Here is a 25,233-nt window from a genome sequence, read left to right as displayed (position 1 = left end):
AGGGGGGTGGGACTGGATGGGCTTTAAGATCCCTTCCAACACGAACCATTCTGTGATTCTATGGTATGTTGTTATCCCTCCTACCTGAGTCGCAGAGCCAGTGCAGGGCGATGTACGTGGGTGCCCAGGGAATGGCAAGAGCATTTATGACTGCAGATATACTTTCAACAAAAATCTGTTTTATATTATGAAAGTATCATCACCCTAACCGATGAAGAAATGAATTTGCATCAACCTTTGCTGAGTAATTAAAGAAGAAAGTTTCTTTTTTAAAAAAAAAAAAAAAAACAAAACAAAAAGAGGAGGAAAGGGCATGTTTCTTACTGGTTCCTTTTTTCACATTGCAAATTGAGACTTTGTTTACCCTGGAAAAATCAATGGTGATTGGACACCTGGTGTAATTAATTATTTTGCAACAGACAGACAGCTGATCTTTTGAAAAGAAAGGAGTTTTTAGCAGAAGCGTTCAAAGTTCAGAGTCTGCTCTCTAATGCTGATAAACATTCAGCAGAAGGGGTGTCTGTCTTAAAATTTCACATGGTCACACCTTGGTTTTAAGGTGATATGATCAGAAAAAAGCTGTAGACCCCAAGAAGTCCTCCAGCACAGCAGCTCCTGTGGCACGAGCTCCGGTTGCCTTTGGGAGATGCCCTTCGGTCTTGGGATGCAGACAGTGATATTCTTGGTTTTTAATTTTGAATCACGCGGGTTTCTTAACCAGGAAGGGGTTTCTGCTAATTTTTCTTGAGCTACTAATGCAAACGAAGTTCGCTTGTGCTATCAATAGAGCGTGTGTCGAACATAGTTTCTTTTGCCTAAATGGGCAGTCTTTCCCCAATGGGAGCAGTTGTTTTTTTCCCGTGCATTGGTGCCTGACTAAATGCGTTGGGTCGCATTCTTCACGTATAGATGAGACAACCCTTCTCTTAAATATTCCTGCGTGGCTCTGGGGAGGTTACAGCCTGCCTTGCAGGCCAATGGTAGCCCCAACCTTGTCGGCAGGGAGGGGAAAACCAGCTATGGGATGCTGCTGTCACAGCAAGCCCCAAAAGAGTTCGGCTGAAACTGGTTTTACGTCATATAAAAAAGGGGGCGAAGGATCTCAGCTGATCAGAGTGCGAAAGGTCCTTGGGCACGCACCATAGAGCATATTGGTTTTGAGCTTGATAGCGCTTTTTTTACAAGGGCTGCAAATTGCTGTAACAGAGTTAAGGACTGTAGGAAGAAGCAAGTTTTCCTGAACTTTACTCCCAGCTTGAACTTTTAAGGAGCGAAGTGAGAGGCAAGGAAAGGGAGAGAGGGAGATAGACGTACCCTCGCTCACACCCCTCCGTCCGCAGTGACTAGGATGTCAAATGGACAGGACAGCCTGGAGAAACAGCTGAATGGCTTTGGGGAGCAGGGGAAGGAGAGGAGCCGCACGTCCCTGGTCATCTCTCAGGCCGTTAACCGCAGTATTTTCACCTCTGCAGTCTCCCCTGCTGCCGAACGCATCCGCTTCATCCTCGGAGAGGAAGATGACAGCCCGGCGCCCCCGCAGCTCTTCACCGAGCTGGATGAACTTCTGGCCGTCGACGGACAAGAGATGGAATGGAAGGAGACTGCAAGGTGGGTTGGTTTTCCCTTACCCCGAAAGGGAAGGGCAGCTGTCCAGACCCCCCATGGGAAATTCCTTCTTAACGTTAAGTTGGGGTAATATACGTGCTATAGCATCGCTTGGGGAATCCACAGTGAGGAGCCTGTGAAGTTCAAATTACTTTCCTTTGATAAAGGAGAGAATTTGGGGATTTGTTTAAATATTCCTTTAAAACAAAAGCTAGAAAAAAATATAGAGCGCCAGATTTATTTGAACGGTTTGCCTATGGAGAGCCAGCAGACGTATGGACTTCTTAGTGCTTTGCAAAGAACATCATCTTGGCCAGAGTTGTCAGAAGTCAGTGCCCGAATAAAGCTCTGCACGTGTCTCAAAACTATTTCAGTTCTGTTGCCCCGAAGTAGATTTGAGCCTGACCCCACCACACACCACAAGATGGGAAATTTTGACTGTGTCCCTCTCCTAGTGAGTTACTGATGAAATTCATTTCCATTTAAATAGGCAAAAAACCCCTAAAGGTTTTTTTCTTAAGAGGAAATTATTCAAGGTTTGTGTTAAATGCTGGATGGAGTTGCCTGCTTTGAGCTTCTTGGTTAGGTTCTCTGCCTCTTTCTTTGATGCTGCTCTTGGTTTGGTCAAAAAAACCGTGCCAAAACCATGGTCAAAAAACCGTGCCAAAAAATGGCATGTTTTTTTGATCTGGTTGACACAAGTTGCACACAGTTTATTTCTGAACACCACCGAAAGAGCCATCAGATTGGATTCGTGATCTAAAGATCTAGTTTAGCCTCTAGCCTTATGAAGTTTTGATTTTCTATTTTTTTAATGCAGTAAAAATATTTTTCTTGGGTTTGCCTTAAAAGGCAAACCCCCTAATTGCAGTCTGGTTGCTGTGAAGGCCTGGAATTGTCCCACTAGAAAGAGGTGCTCGCCCAGCCGGAGGGCAGGCGGGGGCTCTGCCTTCCCCCTTCCCAATCCCTCGCTTCACCTGGGGGTTTTTGGTTTCCTTTATTGTGGCCGGGCTAAGCCCTTTCCCCACCTTCCACTCTTAAGGGCACCTACTGTGCTCGTAGTTGTTTGGTTACCTTAATCTTCTTTACCTGCGATTTAATGAACCGCTCCACCGCCTACCCCTTTACCCCCTTATCTTTCCCTATTTTTACTTCTCGGTCTCTTGGAGAGCCTGTTTTAAAGACTTTTCACCTTTTGCTCTTTAACTTCTTACTTGTTGATCGTCCTTTTCTCCCTTTATTGCTTTTCTTCCCTCTTATCATTAGCTCAGTGCTTGCGTTTTGTCACCTGCACTGCCCACCTCTGCTTTTTACAGCAAATCATGCGTCCCTGGGTCTTTGGGAAGGGCTTTTAACGACGGTTTGTAAAGCTTTTTCATGATTCGGATCTTATCAAGCAGTCTCTCGGTCTCTCCTTTATGGTAGAAATATTGGGCAGCTCTGTTTTCCTGAAGTCCACAAATGTCAGCCATCAGAAGGAAGATGCCACTGTGTCCTGCGTGGCGTCTTCTGCTCTTCTTGGGGGAGGTTTTTTGGGAGCCCATGCGAAGGACCTTACGGAGGGATATGCCCGTGCTCGTCCTGCCGTCAGGTGGCTGTAGGGAAAAAAAGGCAGGTTTTCTTCTCTGGCAAACAGTTTCTGCTTTTATGTGTTTTCACACGTCTTTGGTGAAAGTCCTAGATGGAGCTATATATATAATTCTCACTCTTTTAAGGTCCGTGTATACATCGGGTGCTTTAAGCAAAAAGCTTCCCAACCTTCGTTCCCAACCTTGGCCTAACCTCTTGACTTGCGTGCTATTTTGTCTATAGTGATCTTGCGTAGCGTATGGTTGTTCAGGATGGTTCAGTGTCTTCCTGAAATGACTTAATCTCACCCAACAAAACCCGCTGGAAGCTTCCGAGCGGCTGGGGGACATACCAACCAGAGGTGGCCAGCGTCTGCAGCCCTTCCGTCTGGGGCTTGAAAGAGCTTCGAAGCTATCGGGAAAGAGGGTTTGTATTAAAAGGGGTTTAGCAAATCATACCATCCCTTCCAAAGCTGTTTTGGGCAATAGAAGAATACCTGGTACACATCACGGAAAATTTCTAGCAGGAACCTTAAAGCTACTGATTGAAAGACAGGGAGATTTAGTTGCCCATCCTGGACCTCGATTCCTGTGAGTTCAGCTGTCTCTGTGCCAGCTATAAACGGGCTGTGGTTGTCCCCCTGCACGTGGTGGCATTTCCAACAGTAGGTAAGAGCAGCCCGTGACCAGGGTTTGAGGATGTCGTATCCCTTGGTGCGGTCCCATTGCCTGTTAGCACATCACGGTGTTGGGCCATGCTTCACCGTAAAGGGCCAGCTTGGAAAAATGTCCTTAGCGTACCGAGGCTTTCACAGCAAAGCCCTCTAAATGCTTTAGAAATAGAGCAGTAAAAGGGAAGGTTCATTGCTGTTAAAAGGTAACCTGAAGATTTGGGTCACTGGGTGCTCCTTGATGGTTTTGTTGGCGCTTGTAATGGATTTACCTGGTGTGGATGGACAAGTTCTTGCACTACCATGCGACTGGTTGCATTACGGCGGTGGTTCCAGGATACAGAGCAAACTAGGAAAAGGCCTGAAGCAGCTGGAGGCCACCAGTCTATGGTGAGGCTCAGTGCAGTACCTTTGGGGACCAAGATGTGCCCACCACAGGGGGGGGATTGTCATTCTGTGTGGCAGGGAGGTGGTAGAAAGATCGTAAGATTGTAGAGAAAAGGAGCAATAGGACCGTGGGATGGTGGATCGGTCTTTTAAGTCATCTGTTATGGTCTTTTTTTACTATATAAGCTCTGTCAGGCGGTACATTTATATCTTTCACCCTTTTACACATTATAATATTAAGGCACCTTTTATGCGATCCTTTTTGAAGCTTTAAAAATTAAAAAATAGATGGCTCCTGCATCTTGGTTAGCAGAGATATTAATTGTCTTCACAGTATGTATCCACCGACCATACCGTCGGCTCCCAGCCACCCGTTCGAAGCGCAGGCTGTTATTCGGGAGGCGACCATGTGTGCTGGTGGCAGAGACGGAGAGGGACTCTATGAGGGAGCAGAGCCATGGGATGAGGGGGAACGGTTTTAAGCTGAAAGAGGGGAGATTTAGATGAGAACTCAGGAAAAAATTCTTTGCCGTGAGGGTGGTGAGCCCCTGGCCCAGGTTGCCCAGAGAAGCTGTGGCTGCCCCATCCCTGGAGGGGTTCAAGGCCAGGTTGGACGGGGCTTGGAGCAACCCGGGCTGGTGGGAAGTGGGGTTGGGACTGCATGGTCTTTAAGATCCCTTCCCACCCAAACCAGTCTGTGATTCTGTGATGTTTCTCGCAAGTCTCAGCCGTTTGGAGGGCTGCTGATAGGTACCTGAATTCCAAAGTCCCCGGTGCCAGGAGAACCTTGCTGGAGCCCTCAGCGTTGTTTCCAGGGCTCCAGAGGCATGACAGAACGTGGGTGGTGTGTGTCATACCTTCCTGCCGCTCTAACCTGGTCACGGGAATATTTATTGCGAGTGAAGTTCAGCTGGCAGACAGGAAGAACATATAGATGTCAAGAACAGAGCGGGGTAGAGACGAGGAAGGTGATTTGATTGTTTGTTTTCTCGAATAACAGCAGAGATAATCTTTTGCCCTCGAACAGGCCGGTGCTGCTGGGCTGCAGACAGCGTGGCTTTGGGCACTCGGGGAGCTCTGTTGGGAGCCGAACAATTCCATATTCATGCCCTAGGAAGCGTTAACCCCGCTGCTGTCTCTTTTGCCCTCTCCGCTCTCCTCCACCCTCAAAGTCCGGCACGTTTTGCCTGTGCTCAGCAGCTGCCTGTGCCACTTTCTGGTTGTGAGCGAGCTGTTCTGCAAAAGCAGATTTAAAACAAACAAACAAAAAAAAAACCAAAACAAAAAAAACCACCCACACAAAGGACAAGGCATTTGTTAAAGGTATGGAAAGCCACTTAACTAAATGCTCTCATGGGTTTGCATAGGGGGATGTAGGGCTTCAGAGGGGACGTGGAACCAAGTGTCTGAAGGTGCTCCAGGGTATTTGAAGGCACCTGGCCGTCCCTGGATCCCCGCCGGAATGGGGACGGGATTGTGCCCAAGGAAAAGAGTCATTGGAGGGACTGCGGTGATACAGCAGGTGATAGCTCAGCCGGGCTTGTGAGTTAATATTTGTTTAATTAATGTGTTTGGAGGGGGGGGTTGTAGCGAGAAAAGTAAACAGAAAGCAAATATTGATAGTCGTGAATAAGACGCTTTCACTCCAAAGACAAACACTTTGTTGTTCGGAGCCTTTGGGCTGTTGCAGGGGAAACCGTGACTCACTCGCACGTAACGTGCAGCCTTGGAAGCGCACGGATTTGCCACCAAGTGCCTTCGGTGTCCGAGGAAATACCTAGGTTTTGTGAACTAAACAGAACCGTATTCGTTTGAGATGAAATTCAATCTTTTAGCTTGAGTTAAAAAGCAGCTTCAAAAAAAAAAAAAAAAAGTCTCAAAAAGAGATTATTGCAATTGAAAAGCATAATTGATTAATCCTCAAGTAATACATTTTTCGGGATTAAATATAATTTCACTTGGTGTTAATGATACTCTTTTCAACCAGTTTATGAGCTTCCTTACCTTTATGCGTGTCTTTTTTTGTCTTATTAATCCCCTTATGTCAGCGGAATTTTCATTTTCCGCATGTATTAAACCAGTATCTCAGGGCAGGATTACAAAAGCCCTTCTGCTTTGCAATTAGGTGATATTTAAATTGCCGGCCCTTTCCCTGCCCTGCGAGCCCATTCCGAAGCCACGGCTGGCTGGCTGCAGCCAAGGGCACGGTCGGGCAGGGGGGTGAGGGGGGGCAAACCCGCTGGGGTGTAGGGGCGTAAAGAGTATTTTGCACAGAACAGGGTTCAACCTTTGCTCTAATCTTCAACTAGCGATGAGCTTTCTGGTTTGTTTGGTTTTTGCTTTTTTTTTCAAACCCACTTTGTTAAATCATTAAACAACAGCAAGAGAGCGGAGGGAAAGGACGAGCCCCTTAATTTTGTGTCTTTTCCTTTGGTGGCTCGTTTCTTCTGCTGAGAACATCTCCAGATCTGGGTGGGATGTGCTCCTCTCCTCCCCTCTTTGCCCCTGTGGCTACAGGGCAGTATTATTTGGTGCAAGTTTTCAGATTTTCTCGTCTGGATTTGAATACTCGAATATAAATCACCTTATTTCCAGAAATATTGGTGATGATGACGATTATTTTTCCCCTCTTTCTTCTTGTGGAGCTGTGGGTGCTGAGCCCTTCTCACTTGAGATAAGAGGTTTGGGTTAAGGACTGGGTGTGCAAACCGGGGAGGGGGAATGACCAGGTGTCCTCCTGGCCCGGAGCAAACATCAACCGAAGGGTGTTAGTTTAAGTCTTGGAGAAACCTATCAAAGATAAGATGTTTTACCTCCCATTTGCACTAGCTTAGGAGCAGGCAGAGCATTATCGCCACTCAGCTGACACATACCAATTCATTAAGCCTTTGCAACTTGATCATGGATTTGTGGCCTCGGAGACGCGTGGGGAAAACGCCTGTGCTTGAACTTGTCGGAATGCTGCGATGGTCCAGCCGTCCCGCTTCTTTCAGAAGTGTGTGTCTGCGAGGAGCCCCCAGCTTTAACACAGTCTCGTTGTTTTGCCCTCTTCTAGGTGGATCAAGTTTGAGGAGAAGGTAGAACAAGGTGGGGAGCGATGGAGCAAACCTCACGTGGCCACCTTGTCCCTGCACAGCTTGTTTGAGCTGAGGACGTGTATAGAGAAAGGCTCCATAATGCTGGATATGGAGGCCTCTTCTCTCCCGCAGGTGGTGGGTAAGTAAAGCCGCCTTGGCTCTATCCCTCAGCTCTTCCCTACGAATTTATATTAACCCTGGGGATGGTTTCACTGATGGTTCTCATGAGAAAGCGCTGCTTTTTCAATAAAAGAGGAAAATAAAGAAATAATCATAGAATCATAGGATGGGTAGAGTTGGAAGGGACCTTTAAGATCACCTAGTTCCAACCCCGCTGCCATGGGCAGGGACACCTATCCTCCAAGGAATAACGTGGAAAACTAGAAAGTGCATGGAGAAGGATAACAGATAAATCGAGAGTTGTTCTCAGTTCAGGACGATGAGTCAAAGAATCAACTGAGGTCGTAATTAATGCTTACCTTGAACTGCTTTTGGTCATTATATAGATTCATTTGCATCCTGAAGTAGATATCCAAGTTATATCCTAAGACATCACTGGGTGTTGGGGGCAGGGGGAGGAATAGTGTACACTGATTTAATTTATGTTTGCTGTCAGAACGGGGACGTGTAAAAGGGCAGCTCTCTCAAGACAGGTACCGACAGGCACCGCAGGTTTTGGCCGGCACAGTCGGACCCAAGGCTGCTTTCGGTTGAGATCTCTGTTTAGGATGGGGTGTTCTCCTCCAGCAAAGGAGAGCAGCCACAGACCCAGCTGATGCTTCGCTCTGCCGAACGGGTGGCCATTTCTCTGCAGTCAAAATAGCTGGGGCCTGGGATGACACTCAGTGACATTGCTGAGAGCTATACCGTGTTGCCCGTGACGTGGGAGAAGACATATGAAAATAAACTTTAAAAGTGAGCCATCCAGTGGAGGTACATTTAACCAAAACACTGGGTTTAGAAACCATTGTATGAAGAGCTGTAGAAGAGCAGAATGAAATAAAACCCCCACAAAACTCGGTGCTTTGAATTATAATCTCAGGAAGCAGGCTTAAAATTGTCCTGGCGTGATATTATCAAATATCAGGTGCTGCATTAGCTTGTAAACTTGGAACTGCAGAAGCTGCCTCTGGTGTTACCTACAGAGTTTTGAGTTTAGTTTTGTAGGTGCGTATGTGGGCACTTACCTTCCTTTATTTTTGCGTCTGTGTATCCAAATGCAGAACTTTGCAAAGTTTAAAAAAAACCAAACGATCCAAACCCTCTGAAGTTTTATGCTGAAGCTGGAGGTGCTTCAAAAGACAGCAGCTGATGTCAGCGGCCCGAAACTTTAACTCTCAAACATTCAATTTCTTTTTGAAGTCGCTTCGAGATGTCACCTTCAATATCCATCTTCACCACTCAAATTAAACCTAATTCCTGGGAGATTAAATTACTGTTTAAGTGGCTGCTGTTGCTGTAACACTGTCCTGAGTGGGGTATTTTTGCTGGTCCAGACCCTTAATCAGACAGATAGGGATGGCCAAGACGCCTGCAGACCTGCTCTCCAGAATTATCGAATCACGATCACTCGGTTGGTGTCTAGTAGTGACATGCAGGAAAATAAGACGCAACGAGCCCTCTTGATTGCTTTGTGTTATGTCAGAAACGTGGAAGGGAAGAGATACTCGCCAGATGGAGAAGGATAAACCTGATGAAGAAAGACATGTGGTTCTGCAGGAAGTATCCCAAAAATCACTAGCAAAAAATACAAACAACAAAAGCTTGCGGAAAAACAGCACTTGACCAAAATCAGCCCTTTGCCAAAGGTTTTGCGTAATGTACCTACATGCATAGAATCATCCTTTTCTAAGTTTGGGTGGAAGAACGAGGCGTTTTTCCCCGGTGATTGGAAGAGGCGTTAATTCTTGTGCAGCACACAGAGGGTGACTTTCTGACTCACTGAGTTAGTAAATGTGACGCCTCTTCTGTCTCCCCTTTCCCATAACTTTTATTATTAGCACAAATAAAAGTTACCGGTAGACAAATAAGAGCTGCCACTTCCCCTTGGGGGACAGCACATTAACTGGAGCAATGGAGGGAACAACTTAATGTGAGATTTAATGCACAAGAGAGATTCTTAATAAATTTGGCTCCCTTTTCTTTCTGTCTCCGCCGGGATGGGGGAGCAGAAAGGAGAGAATTGATGGAAAGGGAGCAGTCTCTGCAGTGGGCTGGGAGCCTTTTTGATGCCCTTAAAGGCAAAGCCGCATAATACGTGCCGTGACAATTGGAGCAAGCCCTGCCTTTTGTAGTTGCCGTCATTTTACTTCAGTTCTGAGAGTGAGTGATTTAATTAGTTACTCATCCCCGGGACTTTCGGCTATCGTTAGATTAGGTTTTATTGGGGACCTGCGAGGTGAACTCAAGTCTCGTTGCATCTGATAGAAGTTTTACCGTGTTATTTTTGGGAGCGTACAGGAACTTGCAAAATAGTTGGAGCTCGTTCACAAAAACACAGAACCATCTTATCTTGGGTCCAGTTTATTTGAAATAGGTTCAGGGGCGCATATAAAAATAACAGAAGGGAGTCTCGGTGCAAGAGGTACACGTCGGTGGCTGATGGGTTTTGCTGGATGGAAATGCTTATGTTTCCTTTCCAAATAAATGTCTAAAAGAGATTCCCGTTAAAAATAAAATGGGGAAATCTGGTGGTGGTTTTGAGATGGGAAGGAAAGCCTTCAAGAAAGTAGGGTGAAGATGATCCGTCTCTCTCCCCCTGCTCTCCCTTGATGTGGCAGTTTTGTGCTTTGTGATTAATCGTCCTCTCCCGTTTCTTTGCGTGCCGCAGAAATGATCGTTGACAATCAGATCGAGACGGGCCTTTTGAAAGCGGAACTGAAGGACAAAGTCACCTACACGCTGCTCAGGAAGCACCGGCACCAGACCAAGAAGTCCAACCTGCGCTCCCTGGCTGACATTGGAAAGACCGTCTCCAGTGCAAGTAGGATGTTTTCCAACCCTGATAATGGTAATGCAGAGGCTAACTGGCTATAGCCTTCCCTTTTAAAGCAACCCACCCAACTTGCCCGCCAAAAACTAACTGCGTTGCCTTGACAATGCTTTTCTAACCCCCCGATTAGCGTAGCGAGAGCCGTGCTGACGACACGTCAGTGTTGGGCTCTGCAGGCTGCTTTGGCCGTGGCACATCGCTCTAACCGTATCTTCACTGGACTGAGAGGGAGAGGAGAGGACGGGCAGGGTGTGGGGGACACGGCGGGGGGCAGAGAGATGCTCTCGCAGCTGGCAGGCAGGAGGTGATGGAGGAGCAGCGATAGGAAAGAGAGGTTTAAAAAGAATAATATTCCAACCGTGCCTGAACCTAAAAGGTTGATCATCTGACATGTTTGGGCAGAGAAGAAGCTTTTGTGCGCGTTCGATTTCTCTAACAGACGGTGTCGATGGCACTTCTAATCAAAAATGACGCGATAGTCACATCTAGCTTGCATTTTATTGCCGTACAATCATTGTCCAGTGTGGGTAAAGCTGATTTCCATCTTGCTTTATTCTTTCTAAAATTGTTTTGTGATGTACGTTGTGAATACGTCTCTTTCTCACTAGAAATGGCATAGTAGATGGTGCCGTGTCTATAGTGGTGTCTGTAAACGTGTGTGTGTGCGCGCATGTGGATGCAGACAGCTATAGAGGCCTTGGCACTCACTCTGGACTTACCCATACCTTGAGATTTGCAGTCATCTTGCTGGTGGTAAGCAAAAAAGAGGAGTTTTAAGCCTATTGTCACATCTTGGACTTCTGTCAGCTGCCTCCCGTTACAGTCTGGAAATTTGTTGAACAGTTATTTTATCTAAAATCTATTTTAAAATACCCAGAAATGAAAGCAAGCCAAGAAATTATATTCTTATTGCTACATTGAAGGCCTCTTAGCTTTTTGTGTCCTGCTTCTAAAACTCACCCTAACATTTCTCCCTAACCTATTATCATACTTGATTAATATTTCCTACTTTTTATCATCCTTTGCTTTTGCAGCAGGTGTGTGTGTGCATGTGAAGAGCATTCGTTGCTCTGGGTGATGCATCTTGTCGTGTACGAGTGCCTTGATAACGCAGCGATGAAGTGAATAATGCGAAGGCACGGTAACAGGAATGGAGGAAATGTCCGGGGCGTGCAACTTTTGGGTGAATATCCCTGCAGGAGTCCAACGGAGCAGAGAGAGGGACTGTGCTCTGGAGAGCACCGTAAAGAAAATTCCAGTTGTGGGGAAGGAGCTCAGTGTGGCCAGTTGAGGTGGTTGGTGAATGCTAAAGGTGGGGGAGCCTCCTCCAGAGCACTCTGCGGGAGGGGAAGGGTCCTCTGGGGCATCAAGCTGTGGCTGCCCCATCCCTGGAGGTGTTCAAGGCCGGGTCAGATGGGGCTTGGAGCAACCTGGGCTGGTGGGAGGTGTCCCTGCCCAGGACAGGGGGGTGGAACTAGATGATCTTTAAGGTCCCTTCCAACCCAAACCATTCTGTGATTCTGTGACCACCTAGCTTTGCTCTTGGCCTGCAGATCCCCACCAGCCTCGAGCAGACACCAGGCTAACTGGTAACACACACGGCTAGGAGTGCCTGTGGAGGGCCGGATCCAAGAGAGGTGGTGTTCAGGAGCTCCAGCTCAACTGTTGCTCCTCAAGCCCCTCTGCTCATTTCCCGTGAGCCTCAGGCATCAAATTTGTGGATGCCTGTCGTGGTTTGAGGTAAAACAGAATGAATTTTCTCTTTTTTTTTTTTGCCCTTAAATCAGGCAGGCACTTCAGATCCCCGGAGGATGCCTCAGACATGTCAGGACCAGGCATCCCGCGAGTACCTCCTGTTTGTTTTCAGTTGAGATTAAGAAATTACTTTCTTTCCAGTACACGCTCTGGGTCTTCCCGTTGTGTCCTCCCCACTGTTTGTACAGGAGGCATCTCCTTTCTGTTCAAAAAAGGACACGGCTGTGGCAGGTGAAACGTCTAAGTATTATTTGCAGTGGTGTCTCTAGGTATCAGTTACCACCTCCATGGCTACTACTCTTTCTGGACCTTTGAAAAGATGGACAGGTTGCCGTTGAGGGCAAGGATCCTGGACTGTGGCCAGGGGTCAAAATATGCTCTGTCTACAAGGCACCAGCCACCTTCCACCTGGGTATCGCATCTATTTTTACTGCACCATATGCTTGTAACAGCCTCCCCTTTTTTCAGCAGCTGGTGAATGTCTAATTCTTCCTTTCCGGGGTTAAAGTCATTCCTTGAGGAGCCATCAAAACCTCGGGGTGTTAAATTAAAACTTACTTAGGAAGTTTGAAGGTAAACGATACACAGTTGAAGTCCTTGGTCCAGCCCCTGCTTATTTTTCATGGCCAAGGGTGTCCTTTACTCAACTCCTGGGTGACTTCGTTTTTCCTTCATTTCTTCTTCTTGTTTGAAGGGTCCTGTCTCAATTGGACTGCTTCTCAAGAAATTCTTCCCTGGCTCTGCTCAGCCCGCTGGCTGACCATCAGCCGCTCCTGTCGTGTTGTTTTGCCTCTGTTTCCCCACCCGGGATGTTTATGTGTTACGAGAATGTAAAAGGCATTATGTTCCGCGACAGTTTGAGACTTAAGGAGGGCGATACAAAGGGAAATACTTCATGAATAGTTGTTGCTGTTATTTATTATTTACACGGTAATGAAAAAGTAACTCCAGAGTGGTTTTGATGGAATTATACCACCCTCCCTGGAGCTCAATGGGTGCCTCTCATGTGCTTCTAAAGGCAGAGTTTGTCCTTTAGACAGGTAAAAATTTAATGAGGCCAACAGGAGTGCAGCTGTCTCTCACCATGGCTAATCACAGTAATGAAAGTGCCATCAGCCCCGAGAGCTCCGAAGGTTTTCTTTCCAGATAGGGATTTCCTTTCAGTGTCTACCTTTCATTTCGGCGTCGGTGAAACTTTCCATGCAATATTGATGCCGCCACCAGCCCCTCATCGGTTCCTTCTCGCCTCCGCGCACAACGTCGGTGCCTTGGCTTTCTGCTCCAGCGACCCTTCCTGCCGCTCTAGCAGGGGCCACTTCTCCTCTCCAGTTCACCCATCAAAACACACCGATGGGATGGACAGACAGAGCACCCTCCTCATTTAATGGACACGGCTGTTGTGTGTTCGTTAAGGGTTGTTAATGAAACCATCTCTACTGAAGCTGCACCAGGCCCTGCTGCAGGTTATGTATAAAAATATCACGCAACTTACTGGCCCTTACTGGGCAATCATAATTGATTTGGAACCTGTGGTTCTGATAGGTACCTAATTGTATTAAATTACTCTTAAAAACATTTCTTGAGGAAACACTTTAGCATAATGTCATTCGCATGGATGGATTCGCCCATGATTTTCCTTTTTTTTTTTTTTTTTTTTTTCTGGGCAGTTAGACTTAAAACCCAAATTAAATAATGACAAATTTCTTCGAGGGTATTTGTTCGATCTGAAATCTGGAAATATCCTCTGGGCCGTGGCTCTCAAAGATATTGAGGTGCCTGTGTCTCGCGGCTTTCATCGAGCTTAAATGACTAAGTCTTAGGGGCTCTAAAATTTTCTATGCCTGCCTTATCTTCATGATAAGCTTGTATAGACTCCCCTTATGGTATTATGTTCAATAATAATGTGTCCTAAGATATTCTTTATGCATAAAGGAGGAAAAAAAGTAAATAAGAAGAAGTAGCTAAGACTTAGCCTGTGAAAATGAGTGTATTTTCACTCCGTTGCATATTATTGTGAATTTCTCTACAAAGCGTTGCAGTCTGCGGCTATTGCCACGTTCTTATTCCCTTCTTCTGAGATGGCTGAGCCCTGAGCAGTTATGTGAAATGCATATAGAAATTCAGCACGCCAAGAAAGGGTGATTGAACCTCCCGTGTCCCCGCTGCGGTGACTGCTCCCGGAGTGTCTCCGCTTGCCCCTCACCAGGGTGGCCCTGGCATCTTCCGTCCCATCCTGTATTTCACTGCTCTTATTCAAAGATAAGGCAATCAGATTGGCAGAAACACAGCATTTTTGAGCGGCAAAGGTGTGCGCTGAATGCCTTTTATTCAGCACTGCGTCATAAAGATTGATGTTTGCATCACGCTTGTGGGGGAGGATGTTTCCTCAGAAATCCTTTTGCTCTTGGGAAAGAAGTTGGGCAAAAGGTGGTAATTTCTTGCGTGACGCCGGATGGAGGAGGATAGATCAAAGCACTCCTTTCCTTCTCCATTCAGCAGGAAAATGATGATTATCAAAAAGCCGAGCAGACAAAGCTGTAGCAAATAATTACTCAACGTTCCCTTAGAAAGACACCACCCTTTTCCTTTCTTTTCTTGGTGGAAGGTTGAGCTGGATGAAGCGTTCAACTGAGGACATTGGGATTTTACATTTCAATTGATCTCCTGCAGGGTTTTTTGGGCAGCTTTTGCGTGTGTCTTGTGTTGTTGACTGCCTTTCCAAGAGTTCTTTGTGTCCTTTCCTGGCAGCGGGTAGAAGCCCTGCCATAAATAAGGTACGGCTGGCGACTCTCCGGCAGCCTGTGCCCTGCTGGGACACCTTTGGGTTGTAACGCGGGGCTTTGCCGCTCGAAAATGAGAACGGTGGTCACCGTGGTCACTGTTCCTCATGCCGGTGCCCGAGGACTGGCTCGTCGGTGTTTACCAGCGCTTGGGCGGTGACATTTCCTATGCATTTTTGACATTTTTGTTTCAAAGCTTCCCTGCCCGCCAGCCTTTTGTGTAATTTAACACCGGTGAGAGCCTTTGGGAAAAACATGGAAGAGAAGTGGTTGAACCGTACTAAACCTGAGGCTGTAGAAAACTCTGATGTCTTTACGTGTGAGTATTTAACCGCATCAATAATGGCATGCTACCCATCACCGTGTGGATGGTGTCTGTGCTGCCCGAACACTTAATGAACGTTATTTATTTTCATTTGGAAAGGGTTAAAATAGCACTTAGGCCGTCTGCAACACGTTGGCTGATGCTCTGAGACAAGGATAGCTAGCAACAGATGAAAACTTTCTCCTCTAATGTTTCTATGCTAACTTAGAGTTTAGTTTTATTCAGCTGTTTTTCATACCAATTGCACCCTCAGTCCCTTTTGAGAGTTGAACGATGGGGTCAGGTGAATAACAGGAGGAGAGAAGTTTAAGGCAGAAATGAGATGTTTTCAAGGGACGCTTGAAAACACCCCCGACATGTATTTAGGTGTTTGCCTTCTTTGAAGCACACATTTCCAAGCCCGAATTGGTGTGCCTGGCTACGTACATGGTCAGGATGCTCCAAGTTGGCTCCTACAGGGAAGTGACCTGATTTATATTTTCTTACAGGAGTGCTGTGTGTCTGCCGTTCTCCCCGTCCGCACCACGGCTGGGGACGGCTCAGCACCACTGGCACTCACCTGCCTTACTCGGTTGCTTGAAATCTGCTTCTAAAATGCCTGAATTTTAGACAGCAGGGCTGGGAAGCTGGCTCCAGACCTGCCAGCTGGTCACGGAAGGGTGGAGCTACGGAGGAGATGTGCTCCAAATGAATGGGCTTCCCACTTTGGTCCCCGATCAATTCATTTGTGTGTTGCCGCGACTGTTCAAACACCCTGTCTCCTACCCGGCTTGCTTGTGCGATTGCTTGAGCATTTCGTTCTGGCCTTTTTTTTTTTTTCTTCTTCTTCTTTTTTTTTTCTTTTCCTTTTTTTCCTTTGACTTTTTCAACTTTGCTCTCTTCCTCCTCTTGGCTGCCGCTCCCGTCTCCCGCTTGCGCCGCACAAGCACGCAGCCCACTCGAGAGCTCCGTGCCCTGCCTGGCCACCCGCACCCTGGATGATGAGATGGGAGTGCAGCGCAGCCCCAGCGTGGGATGGCTCAGTAAGTGTGGGCAGGGGACGGACGGGAGGGCGGGCGGGCTGGGGGACAGCAGAGGAGACAACGGGGGATTCCCACCTCTAACGCTTGCTGCTGCATTAACACTGGGACGCCTGCGGAATGGCTGCTGCTCCGGCTGTCCGTGTTACCCACACTATCGCCTCCCGCTGCTCTGTTTCACTCGGATTGGATATTAGGAAAAATTTCTACGCTGAAAAGGTTGTCAAGCATTGGAACAGGCTGCCCAGGGAAACGATGGAGTCGCCATCCCTGGAGGTATTTAAAAGACGGGCAGACGTGGTGCTGAGGGACGTGGGTTAGTGGTGGTTTTGTCAGCGTTAGGTTGATGGTTGGACACGATGATCTGAAACGTCCCTTTTGACCCAGGCAATTTTATGGTTTACTTTGGTTTTTTTTCTTCATCTGGGATGAAACAGGTAGGTCAGCCTGCGCTCCCCCTCAGACGGTGGTCCCCTCCTACGCCAACCGGAGGGATTTCCGCCATCTGTCTGGCTCTTCAAAGGGCTTCATGAGTTTTGCTACCAATGCAGCATTACAAATGCAAAGAGCTTAAAAATTTTAATTTCCATATAAATTAAATACAAAAATATGCTCCCTTTGTCACACAGCGAGCCGGCCCCGCCAGCTTTATCTCTCGGTGATGAGCTGGACTTTTCTCTGGCCCCGCTTCTCTCCGATGATCCTTTGTAGACCGCCAGCTTTATCTCTCGGTGATGAGCTGGACTTCTCTCTGGCCCCGCTTCTCTCCGATGATCCTTTGTAGAACATTAGTCACCAGCAGCCTTGCTGGTGGTGGAGGAGCGAGCTGTTCCTCCAGCAAGGCACCGCTTAGTGCACCGATGGCACAGAGGCGTTCCTTATAGGCCGTAGCGACCTACAGAAATCTGAATTTCAGGATATTCCCCGTGAAAGATGACTATCGAGTCTGTTAGTAGGATGAGGTAATACCGTGGAGGGGTTGGGACTGTCTGCACCAGCACGGCCAAGGAGAGGATCGCGTCGCCTTTGCCAGAGAGAGATAGTGATGTAAATTAGACCTGAATCAGGAAATGATTCTTAGTTAGCAAACTGCCTACGGGTGAACATTGTGTGCTGAGGAACTTCTCACTCCGCTGGTTTGCTCAGGGCTCGGAGAGGCTGGGAGGCTTCTTGTGTCCTTCTGCCCCCATGGTTCCTCTCGATTCAGAGAAGCTGCTCACCCAAGGACTCCCAGTTTTTCACGGTTGGCTTTTTCCCCTCTTTCAGGTCTTCCCCAGAAGTGCTGTTTCTGGGCTTACCCCAGAGACTGGGATTACCTTGGGTCGCCGTAACCTCCCAATGGTTGAGTCTGCTGCAGAGAGCTGCTCTTATGAGCAGGATTGTTATACGAACATTTACAAAATGAGTATTGGACACGTCCTTCCTGGTTTTGGGCCTTCAAAGGTGCACAACCATTAGGAACCTGAGTCAGAAGGGATTTAGGCTGTACAGATTTGGGCCACAACGTCCACAAAGCCAAATGGCTTTTGAGCCAACGTTGCACGTGTTGCATCTTGCATTTCTAGCAGCATTTTTCTGTTAGTGACTTTGTTTGGCAGCCAAGATAAATTCAGGAGTTTGGGGAAAACTTCTAAATGCAGGCTGGGATACTCTCAAGTTCCTTAGGTCAGCAAAGCTGGTAAAAGGTGAAGCTTGTGGTTTCCAGGCTGGTCTAGAGATCGTCAGAGTCAGTACTGAGTGGGGCTGGTCTGAACTTGAGGACCTTGTAAGGCGCCTTCAAAAGCTGAGATGCACAGACACCAAACCTGAGGGCAGAACAGTCATTCTGTAGTCAAGGTTATGTTGGTAGGGAGGCACGGTATTTGCCAAATCAAGGGGTTCAACTGGAAAAGGCAGGCACGTGTTTTGGCACGTGGGTCTGTCCAAGTCAGGATTAAATAGGAGGTGCCGTGAGAAGAGCTGCTGTGAGTTTGATGTGGTTATGTTGCCTATGCTGCGAGAAAGAGCCTGCTAGCAAGAGGCGATAAAGTCATTAGCCACTTCCATGACATATAGAAAGAAGGAGAGTTATCTCCTAAGGATCATTGAGCCTTGGGCATCTAATAAACAAAAATAGACCTAGAAATTTGGAAAACCACCAAAGCAGTCTGCAGAAAATTAAGGGATACCTTCAGCAGATGCCTTTCTCTACGGCTGCATAGCGCAGCTCTTCTGAATAAAGTGCATTGAAACACCATTGAATGACTCTATAAAATAAAATCATTAGTATTTTCTACCCTTGCTCAAAGGTTTTTGGAAGCCATACTTTCTTCCCTCTCGGATGGAGTCATTAGCCATGCCAGGACTCAGGGCCCTCGTGGTAGGGCTTGAACAAGAGGAGTTCAATCTCCGCGGTGCCATCTCGCCGTGCGCAGCAGAAGAGCGGCTCTCCCAAACCCACGAGTGGCTTTGGGCAGCGTGGGATGCCCAGTCCTGAGAGCGGCCCACCAGTGTCCCCGTCACTGCGGGTCTTGGAACTTCTCCAGATCTCTTCATCTCTGCCCAAGACTTTCGTGTTTAATTTCCCTCACGGGGTAGCGCTCAGGTGTTAGAAACTGATAGAAACTTTGCTTTGACTCATCGAGCTGCGTGACACCAATTATCGGCCTGAACAAGCTTCGCATTTTTAAAGAAAGTGCTTCTCTGATTCCTTATTTGATATTGTTGGCTCAGATTTGCAAAGCAGCCATGCATACCTCCGCAGCGAGCTTCAATCTTTCATTTTAATTTATGGGTGCGTTATATACTCGTCAAAGATTTCCCAGAATTGGCACTGTCGGTGCAACCTTTAAAAGATAATTAATTGCACCATGCAAGAAAAAGGAGCCCTGGGTTTCAGTAATAGGCTTCGGGATAACCTGGGTTTATTTTGATTTTTTTTTTTTGTCCAGCTTTGCTTTTTACCAAATAGAAGTATTTATTAAATAGTCGCATCACAGAAGGTGTTACGAACAAGGCAATGTCTACGCCATGTAGCAGACTCAACATCGGTCAGCAGCTTTGATCACTTTTTTCCTCTTTTCTTTATGTGTTTATTTCCTGCCTACAGGTTGATATCAAACATTCCACCAAAATTTATAGACGTTTCTAAGTCTGGCTTGCTAATAATTAATTAAGAGAAGGGTTACTAATATAGGTAGGCTTCCAAGTGGCATTTCTCACTCTATGAGTAAACTTATTGGTAAAAAATATTGGTAAAAACTTTGTAGAGGCAAGTGGGGTCTTAAATCTGGCTCGCAATAACAGCAGGAAGAGGAAAAGCTGGGGATCCCCCTTTTATAGTATCTAATTTATCTAATTGTGCTTGGCTTTTGCTGTGTTGAAGTTCCGGAATGTGGCAATAACACACAGCAGGTGTATTGTGATTCCACCTGGATCATAAAGAATGCTTGAAGTCTGTCTCCACATCTGCGGAATATATTGGAAAGAAAACCCAACTCTGGGAGTCCAGATCTTTTTCTTCTCACTCCTTTTTTTTTTCTTTCTTTCTTTCTTTCTTTCTTTCTTTTTTTTTCTTTTTTTTTTTTTAATTTTTTTTCATTCTTTATTTTTCTGGGTATGCTGATTTATTATAGACCTTGTTTGCACTGGGAGCTGATGAACACTGAAAACTTGGACGGTCATTTCGGTATGCATATCGAAGCATAAATTTAATCAATATTGTCTCAAAACATAGGCTAAGTTGGGAAATGCATGAGTGCCGTCTCTTTTTGAGTATTCTCTGTCTTTGCAGTTAACATTCAGGGACAGAAACTCTGTGATAGCAGCTCCTGTTGCTGTGCTTCTGGTTCCTGCGAGCGTGGGTGAGAAGGGATGGGGAAATTTCAGAAGAAAATGCATACTGCCTGCTGTGGTTTATGATACTCTGTCCACCCCAGAAGTCTTTTTTTTTTTTTTTTTTTTTAATTAAATTATCTTTCTTCTTCTACAATGATGCCTGTTTCTGGGTTTCTTCAGTTTTAACTACAGATGCTGGGATTGTAGAGCTGAACCCTGAAATCATGGGGCTTTTTTCCAAGTTGTGTAGAACTGTTTCCATATGTTCTGCTGGTCTCCGAGAACGCAAGAATGAGTAGGATAAGTAGTCCATGAGGGAGCAAGCAGCTCCTGACTATTTGTGGTGGTTTGCGGTGTTTGGCTGCCAGCGTGTCAGGATTACCGACGAGCAGTTGTCTTTGAAGAAGAACTGGAGGTGAACTGCTTCAGCTCTTTGTCTCTGGGGGCGTTCTTCATCTCTCAGGGGTGTTCTTCATCTCTTGGGGCTGTCTGGTGTGAGGAATTGGTGGCTTTTGGCCTATCAGTGTGGTGTACACGTTGTTTTAATCCATAAAATGCCTAAGGTTCATGAGCTTAGTTAATGAGCTTACTTGAAGAAAGGTAATTTTTCATTATTGGCTGTTTTGAAGGACCAGGAGCTGCCAGCCTCCCTCGCTGCGTGAGCTGCCCACCAAAATCTGGGATGCTGAGGAACTCAGGGCAGATGCCATCTTCATCGGAGAGCTAAGGCAAGGGGTTGGCAGGCCAGAGTGACCACCAAGGTCCCAGCCCTGTTGAGGGATGGGTTTGTGACTGGGTCCAACGCGACCCAGCAGCATCAGGGTCGGCAGCCTCTTGCTGCTTTGCTTTTTCTTCCGCAGGCAGGAATTATGGAAAGTCTTTAGGTTCTTTTGCTGTCCTAGGAGTCGTGGGAACGCTGTGGGTCAGAGATGACGAGGCGTTAGCATCTTCCTATCCCATGTGCCACGTAAAGTCACAGAAAGCAGCCTGTCAGGGTCCTAAATTCCCCACATCGACCTCCCTTGTGCAAGGAAGGGTGTTGCTGTAGCCTGAGCCTCTGTGTTTTTCTGGCCGGGGCGAAACGGGCGCTTTAATTGGTGTCGACATTGTTCTTACAGGCAGCCCAGCCATGACTCACAGAAACCTGACTTCCACCAGTCTGAACGACATCTCTGACAAGCCCGAGAAAGATCAGGTAAGCTTTAGCCTCAGACTCCGCTTGGTGATGTGTACAGTTAGGAGCTGCATGTTGGGGAATACCATAAAACGGAAGGAGAAGAAGAGGGTGAACAAGGTGAGTAGAGTATTTCCGAGTCCCGTGATTGATCCCCCACTTTGTGAGCATCAGCTCTTGAAAACAGCAGGTTAAACTCTGGCGAGGCCTGAAGCAGGTGACACCGTGTACATGACATCTTGCTGTTACCCATGAGAAAGAAGGGAAAATATCCAGATTTGATGTGTTTTGGATCCTCTTCCTGCTGAGAAGAGGGTCTTCAGGGGTTACAGCGAGGACCTGCAGAGGAGTAAGGTCCTGCAGCACCCCAGGGCGTGTGTCCGCAAGGGCCATGGGGCAGATGAGGAGCATGCAGGGGAAGGTGTCCCCGCCACAGCAGCTGGTGGAGCAGAAGATGCTACCTCACCCGGAGCAACCCTTTCCATCGCTTCTGAACGGCAACTGCGGAGACAGGAAACCGTGGAAGGGCAGCTCCAAAATGGAGATGAGTAATTAACTTAAAATTGGCCTTCAGTGCCAAGTCTCTGAGAATTTAATCGAGTTCTTAGACTAGGGCAATGTTTGCGGTATATCGTATGGGCTGCCTTTGTGCGTGTTCTCGTCCTTTCTGAGGGCTGAAGAGTCTGACGGGTAAGAGTGAGTTTATTTCAACTCTTAGAAAACTGGTGGCTGAATAAGGTCTCTGTGCAAATTTCAAAAAACCTTTGTCTTGGTTCAAAAAGTGGGTTATTCTCAAAGCGTGACTGTTTCTTTCGGAGAATCTTTTTTTTTTTTTTTTTTTTCCCCTGTGTCTTTCAGTTTTCTCTAGTCTAGTTATTCTGAATGCAAATGAGAGTTACTTGGGAAAACGATTTGGGTAACGCAGTAAATGCTGGCCAGCTGAGAATGACTCGAGTCCTTCCAGTGGTGGCTGGTCGCGATCTTCTCTGAGCGCGGTTCTGCCTTAAAGGGGCACAGCAACATAATCAATATAGAAAAGTGAGTTCAGAGTAATTAAAGATTTCAAAAAGAAATATGTATTTACGTAAATAAACGTACTTTCACAGAAAAGGGAGGGGGGGCAACGTGTTTTCCATTGAGCTCCGTGTCATTCAAAGTTGTAGCATACATCTATATTGGTTGGTTTTGCCAAATATCTGTTTCCTTTAATATATGCAGCCACACCTGGGGAAAGAGTAGGATTGTAAAATAGCTTTTTGTTCATTGGAAAGACTATGTTTTGTTTTTTTTAATCACGTTATAATTGGGGTCTTACAGACTAGCAGAAAACTAGGTCTGAATGCTGTAGCAGGCTCTGTAGATCTCAGTAGTGCAAACAGCCTGAATTGCCCCCCCCACCCCCCCCGCTGAAATGTCTCCGGACACATACAGACAATAGACTTTTTGTGTAGAATTGCATATAAAAATAGATGTTTTGGTATTGCTAATAGTGCAATCTGTTGATAAATCCAGTTTGGATGCGCGCTCCAGAGTCTTTACCTTATAACGTAGATAATGCTTGTCTGTTTGTAGTGAAAACCGTTACTTGCAAACTAACTAGTTCCAAAAAGCCGCTTAGTTAATTAGCCCGTGTCCTGCTGATGAACTCTGCACAATGGAACCCTTGTACTGGTCGCCTTTCAAAGCAGGCCTGAGAAATCACCTTACATCTCAGTTTTCGTTACCGATTGACTGAAACTCCGGTCTTGATGAAGTTTGTGAAATTGTGGCCATGCCTGGCAACTTTCTGGAGCAGAACTTTGCGCACCGTACCGGAGGCAAGGGAATAGTCCGTCACGTTTTGACAACAGGAGCTGGAAAGAGAAGAGATTTCCTTGCCTTGACAGCAGCGTGGCTGGCTTTCATTATTTTGGTGTCCCGTCTGGAAGGTTGACAATTAACGAGGCCATATAGCGAGGTATGAGTCTCCTGGAGAAAGAGGCTATTCCCGCTTTCATTTATTTGTGTGTAATAAGCTCAAATAAGAGCTGCGACAGGTTGAAATCAGTTTATAACAGTTCCTTGGAGCAGGACTGGGACCTAAGCTCTTTCATCGATCGCTATTTTTGCTAAGATAAAGGAGAGTTAAAGGAAGAAAGGCTTTGAGCAAACTTCTGTATACCTTCAAAAAATTTCTTGCCTAGCTACATCCTTAATTTTCAGTCCTGCAACCTTTACAGGCTGCCCAGGGAAGTGGTTGAGGCACCATCCCCGGAGGTGTTTAAAAGACAGGCAGACGTGGTGCTTAGAGATGGGGTTTAGTGATGGTTTTTGTCAGTGTTAGGTTGATGGTTGGACTAGATGAGCTGCAAGGTCCCTTCCAACCCAGGCGATTCTGTGATTCCATGATTGTATACCGCTAATTGGAATGGTGCAGTTAGCAATGTAGTGGTATTATAGCCAGAGTACTCCTTTAATGTGTGTTTCAGTAGGCTCTTAGTGAGCAGAAAGACACCTCAGTAAAATTAACGTAGAGGTTCTGGATGCTCTCTCTTCCAACTCTTATTGTTGCTGTCTCCATCTCTTTCTCTTCATGGAGGCAGTGCTGGTGGCCAGTCCTTTGTAGTTGCAGTATGACCTCAAGCCCTCCATTTTTTAGGTTGGTGGGGTGGGTTTTGTCATTGTCACCCACATGACAACGTGGAGAGGGACACAGGACAATGCCGTAGGACAGCCCTTGCCCTGTGCGCTCATCTAGCTGGGAGCAGCTGTGACATTTCGAAGCAGCCGTACCTTCCAGTACTTTGAGCCTACCTTGGAAAGTCTTCTTACCCAACCAGCAGCCTCCAGCCCCATGAGATTTAACTTTCTCCATCCGGAGATGCTCTGTCTCTGCGTAGCAACAGTTCCCTCATATACTTTTGGAAAAGCAGGTGGGTCTGAGCATCACCTGCACCTTCCCTGCTCCTTCCCTCTTTGTGTTGTAAGGTGCAGGTTGAAAACTGGCGTCTCCCATTGTCCGACGCTGGTAATTCTTTGTTTTTTGGGGTCGTTCTCTGTGGAGCCACACCAGGAGCAGATCTCTTGGCACACCGGGGTTGCCTCACCCCCAGTGAGCACTGAATTTTTCCATTCAACTCCATGTATGCAACAACTGGTGGTTTCCAAGGATAGCCTTTGAGGTTAGAGGCAGGAAAAGGAACCTGGAAGAGGTCAGAAGAGGACACTCTGGCAGGGGGAAGGCTCCGTGCAGAAGAGTGGCATGTGTTGGCGTGTTATCTAATACGCTTGGCCACTTCTCTCTCCTCTTGGAGCTGTTACTGGCAACCGTGCTTGAGCGTGGTCACCTGGGCCAGCCTGCTTTCAGGTGGCTCTGGCTGTGGTTGTTTTATTTAGATAATCCAATTAAGGAGCAGTAAGCAGCTGGGACCTCAGCGACAAAGGTGAAAGCCCAGACTGATCCCTCCAAACATAGGCACTTCTTTGAGGTGCCTGATGTCGAGCCCGGTCTCCTGGGCTTATTTTTCAGTCTCTGGGGAGAGCTGGAATTGCAGAGGGGGTTCAGGTTTCAGGTGGGCTGGTTGCCTCTTGGACAATTGCCTCGCTATCTACAGAAGAAGCCCTGCCAACGTAGACAAACTCTGGAGAGGCTTCAGCTAGGACAGATGCATTTATGCATTGACACCTGTGCCACGGCAGCACCTGGGTGAGGTGGGTGCTTCTGTCACAGCAGGGTGGAGAGGTGCTAAAATTGCTTGAGGTCTCACCGAGGGCATGGCGGTGGGGGGTACTAGAGAGCACTGGACGTGCTTAGGTTTTCCCTAGAGATCTGTTGGAGAATCCTCCCAGACGATGCCCTCCCTGAGGTTTGCAAGGGTCTTCTTTGTCCTGCCCTGCGGAGAAATCAGGCAGGACGCCGATGTTCAAAGGGGAACGTGCGGTGGAGGTGGGACAGTTGGACAGAGGGACAGTAAGGGATCAAGAGGAGCGAGGGAAGACAAGAATCCTCAGCTTTCCCGTGACTGTGTAACGAGGAGCGGGGCTTTGCTTCGCTACAGGGACGCAGGACCTGGTCAGATGTCCCC

The 25,233-nt window shown here is 47.0% G+C and overlaps 1 protein-coding gene across 15 annotated transcripts in view; it reads left to right on the top strand.

Annotated features, from left to right (window-relative positions):
• SLC4A4 (solute carrier family 4 member 4) overlaps positions 1–25,233 on the top strand; it is a 215,152-nt gene that overhangs the window by 127,089 nt on the left and 62,830 nt on the right. For 14 of the 15 annotated variants that reach the window (XM_054202257.1, XM_054202265.1, XM_054202259.1 and 11 more), the window contains 4 exons: positions 1,473–1,608; positions 7,287–7,447; positions 10,139–10,318; positions 21,114–21,190. In XM_054202257.1, coding sequence (XP_054058232.1) covers positions 1,473–1,608; positions 7,287–7,447; positions 10,139–10,318; positions 21,114–21,190 — 554 coding nt within the window. The remainder of the gene's footprint in view (positions 1–1,472; positions 1,609–7,286; positions 7,448–10,138; positions 10,319–21,113; positions 21,191–25,233) is intronic. The other variant, XM_054202268.1, reaches the window with a different exon arrangement.

Source organism: Rissa tridactyla, chromosome 5 (assembly GCF_028500815.1).
Source record: "Rissa tridactyla isolate bRisTri1 chromosome 5, bRisTri1.patW.cur.20221130, whole genome shotgun sequence".
NCBI classification, from domain to species: Eukaryota; Metazoa; Chordata; class Aves; order Charadriiformes; family Laridae; genus Rissa; species Rissa tridactyla.
The sequence above is the reverse complement of the archived record's forward strand: the minus strand, read 5'-3'. Positions and strand labels throughout refer to the sequence as shown.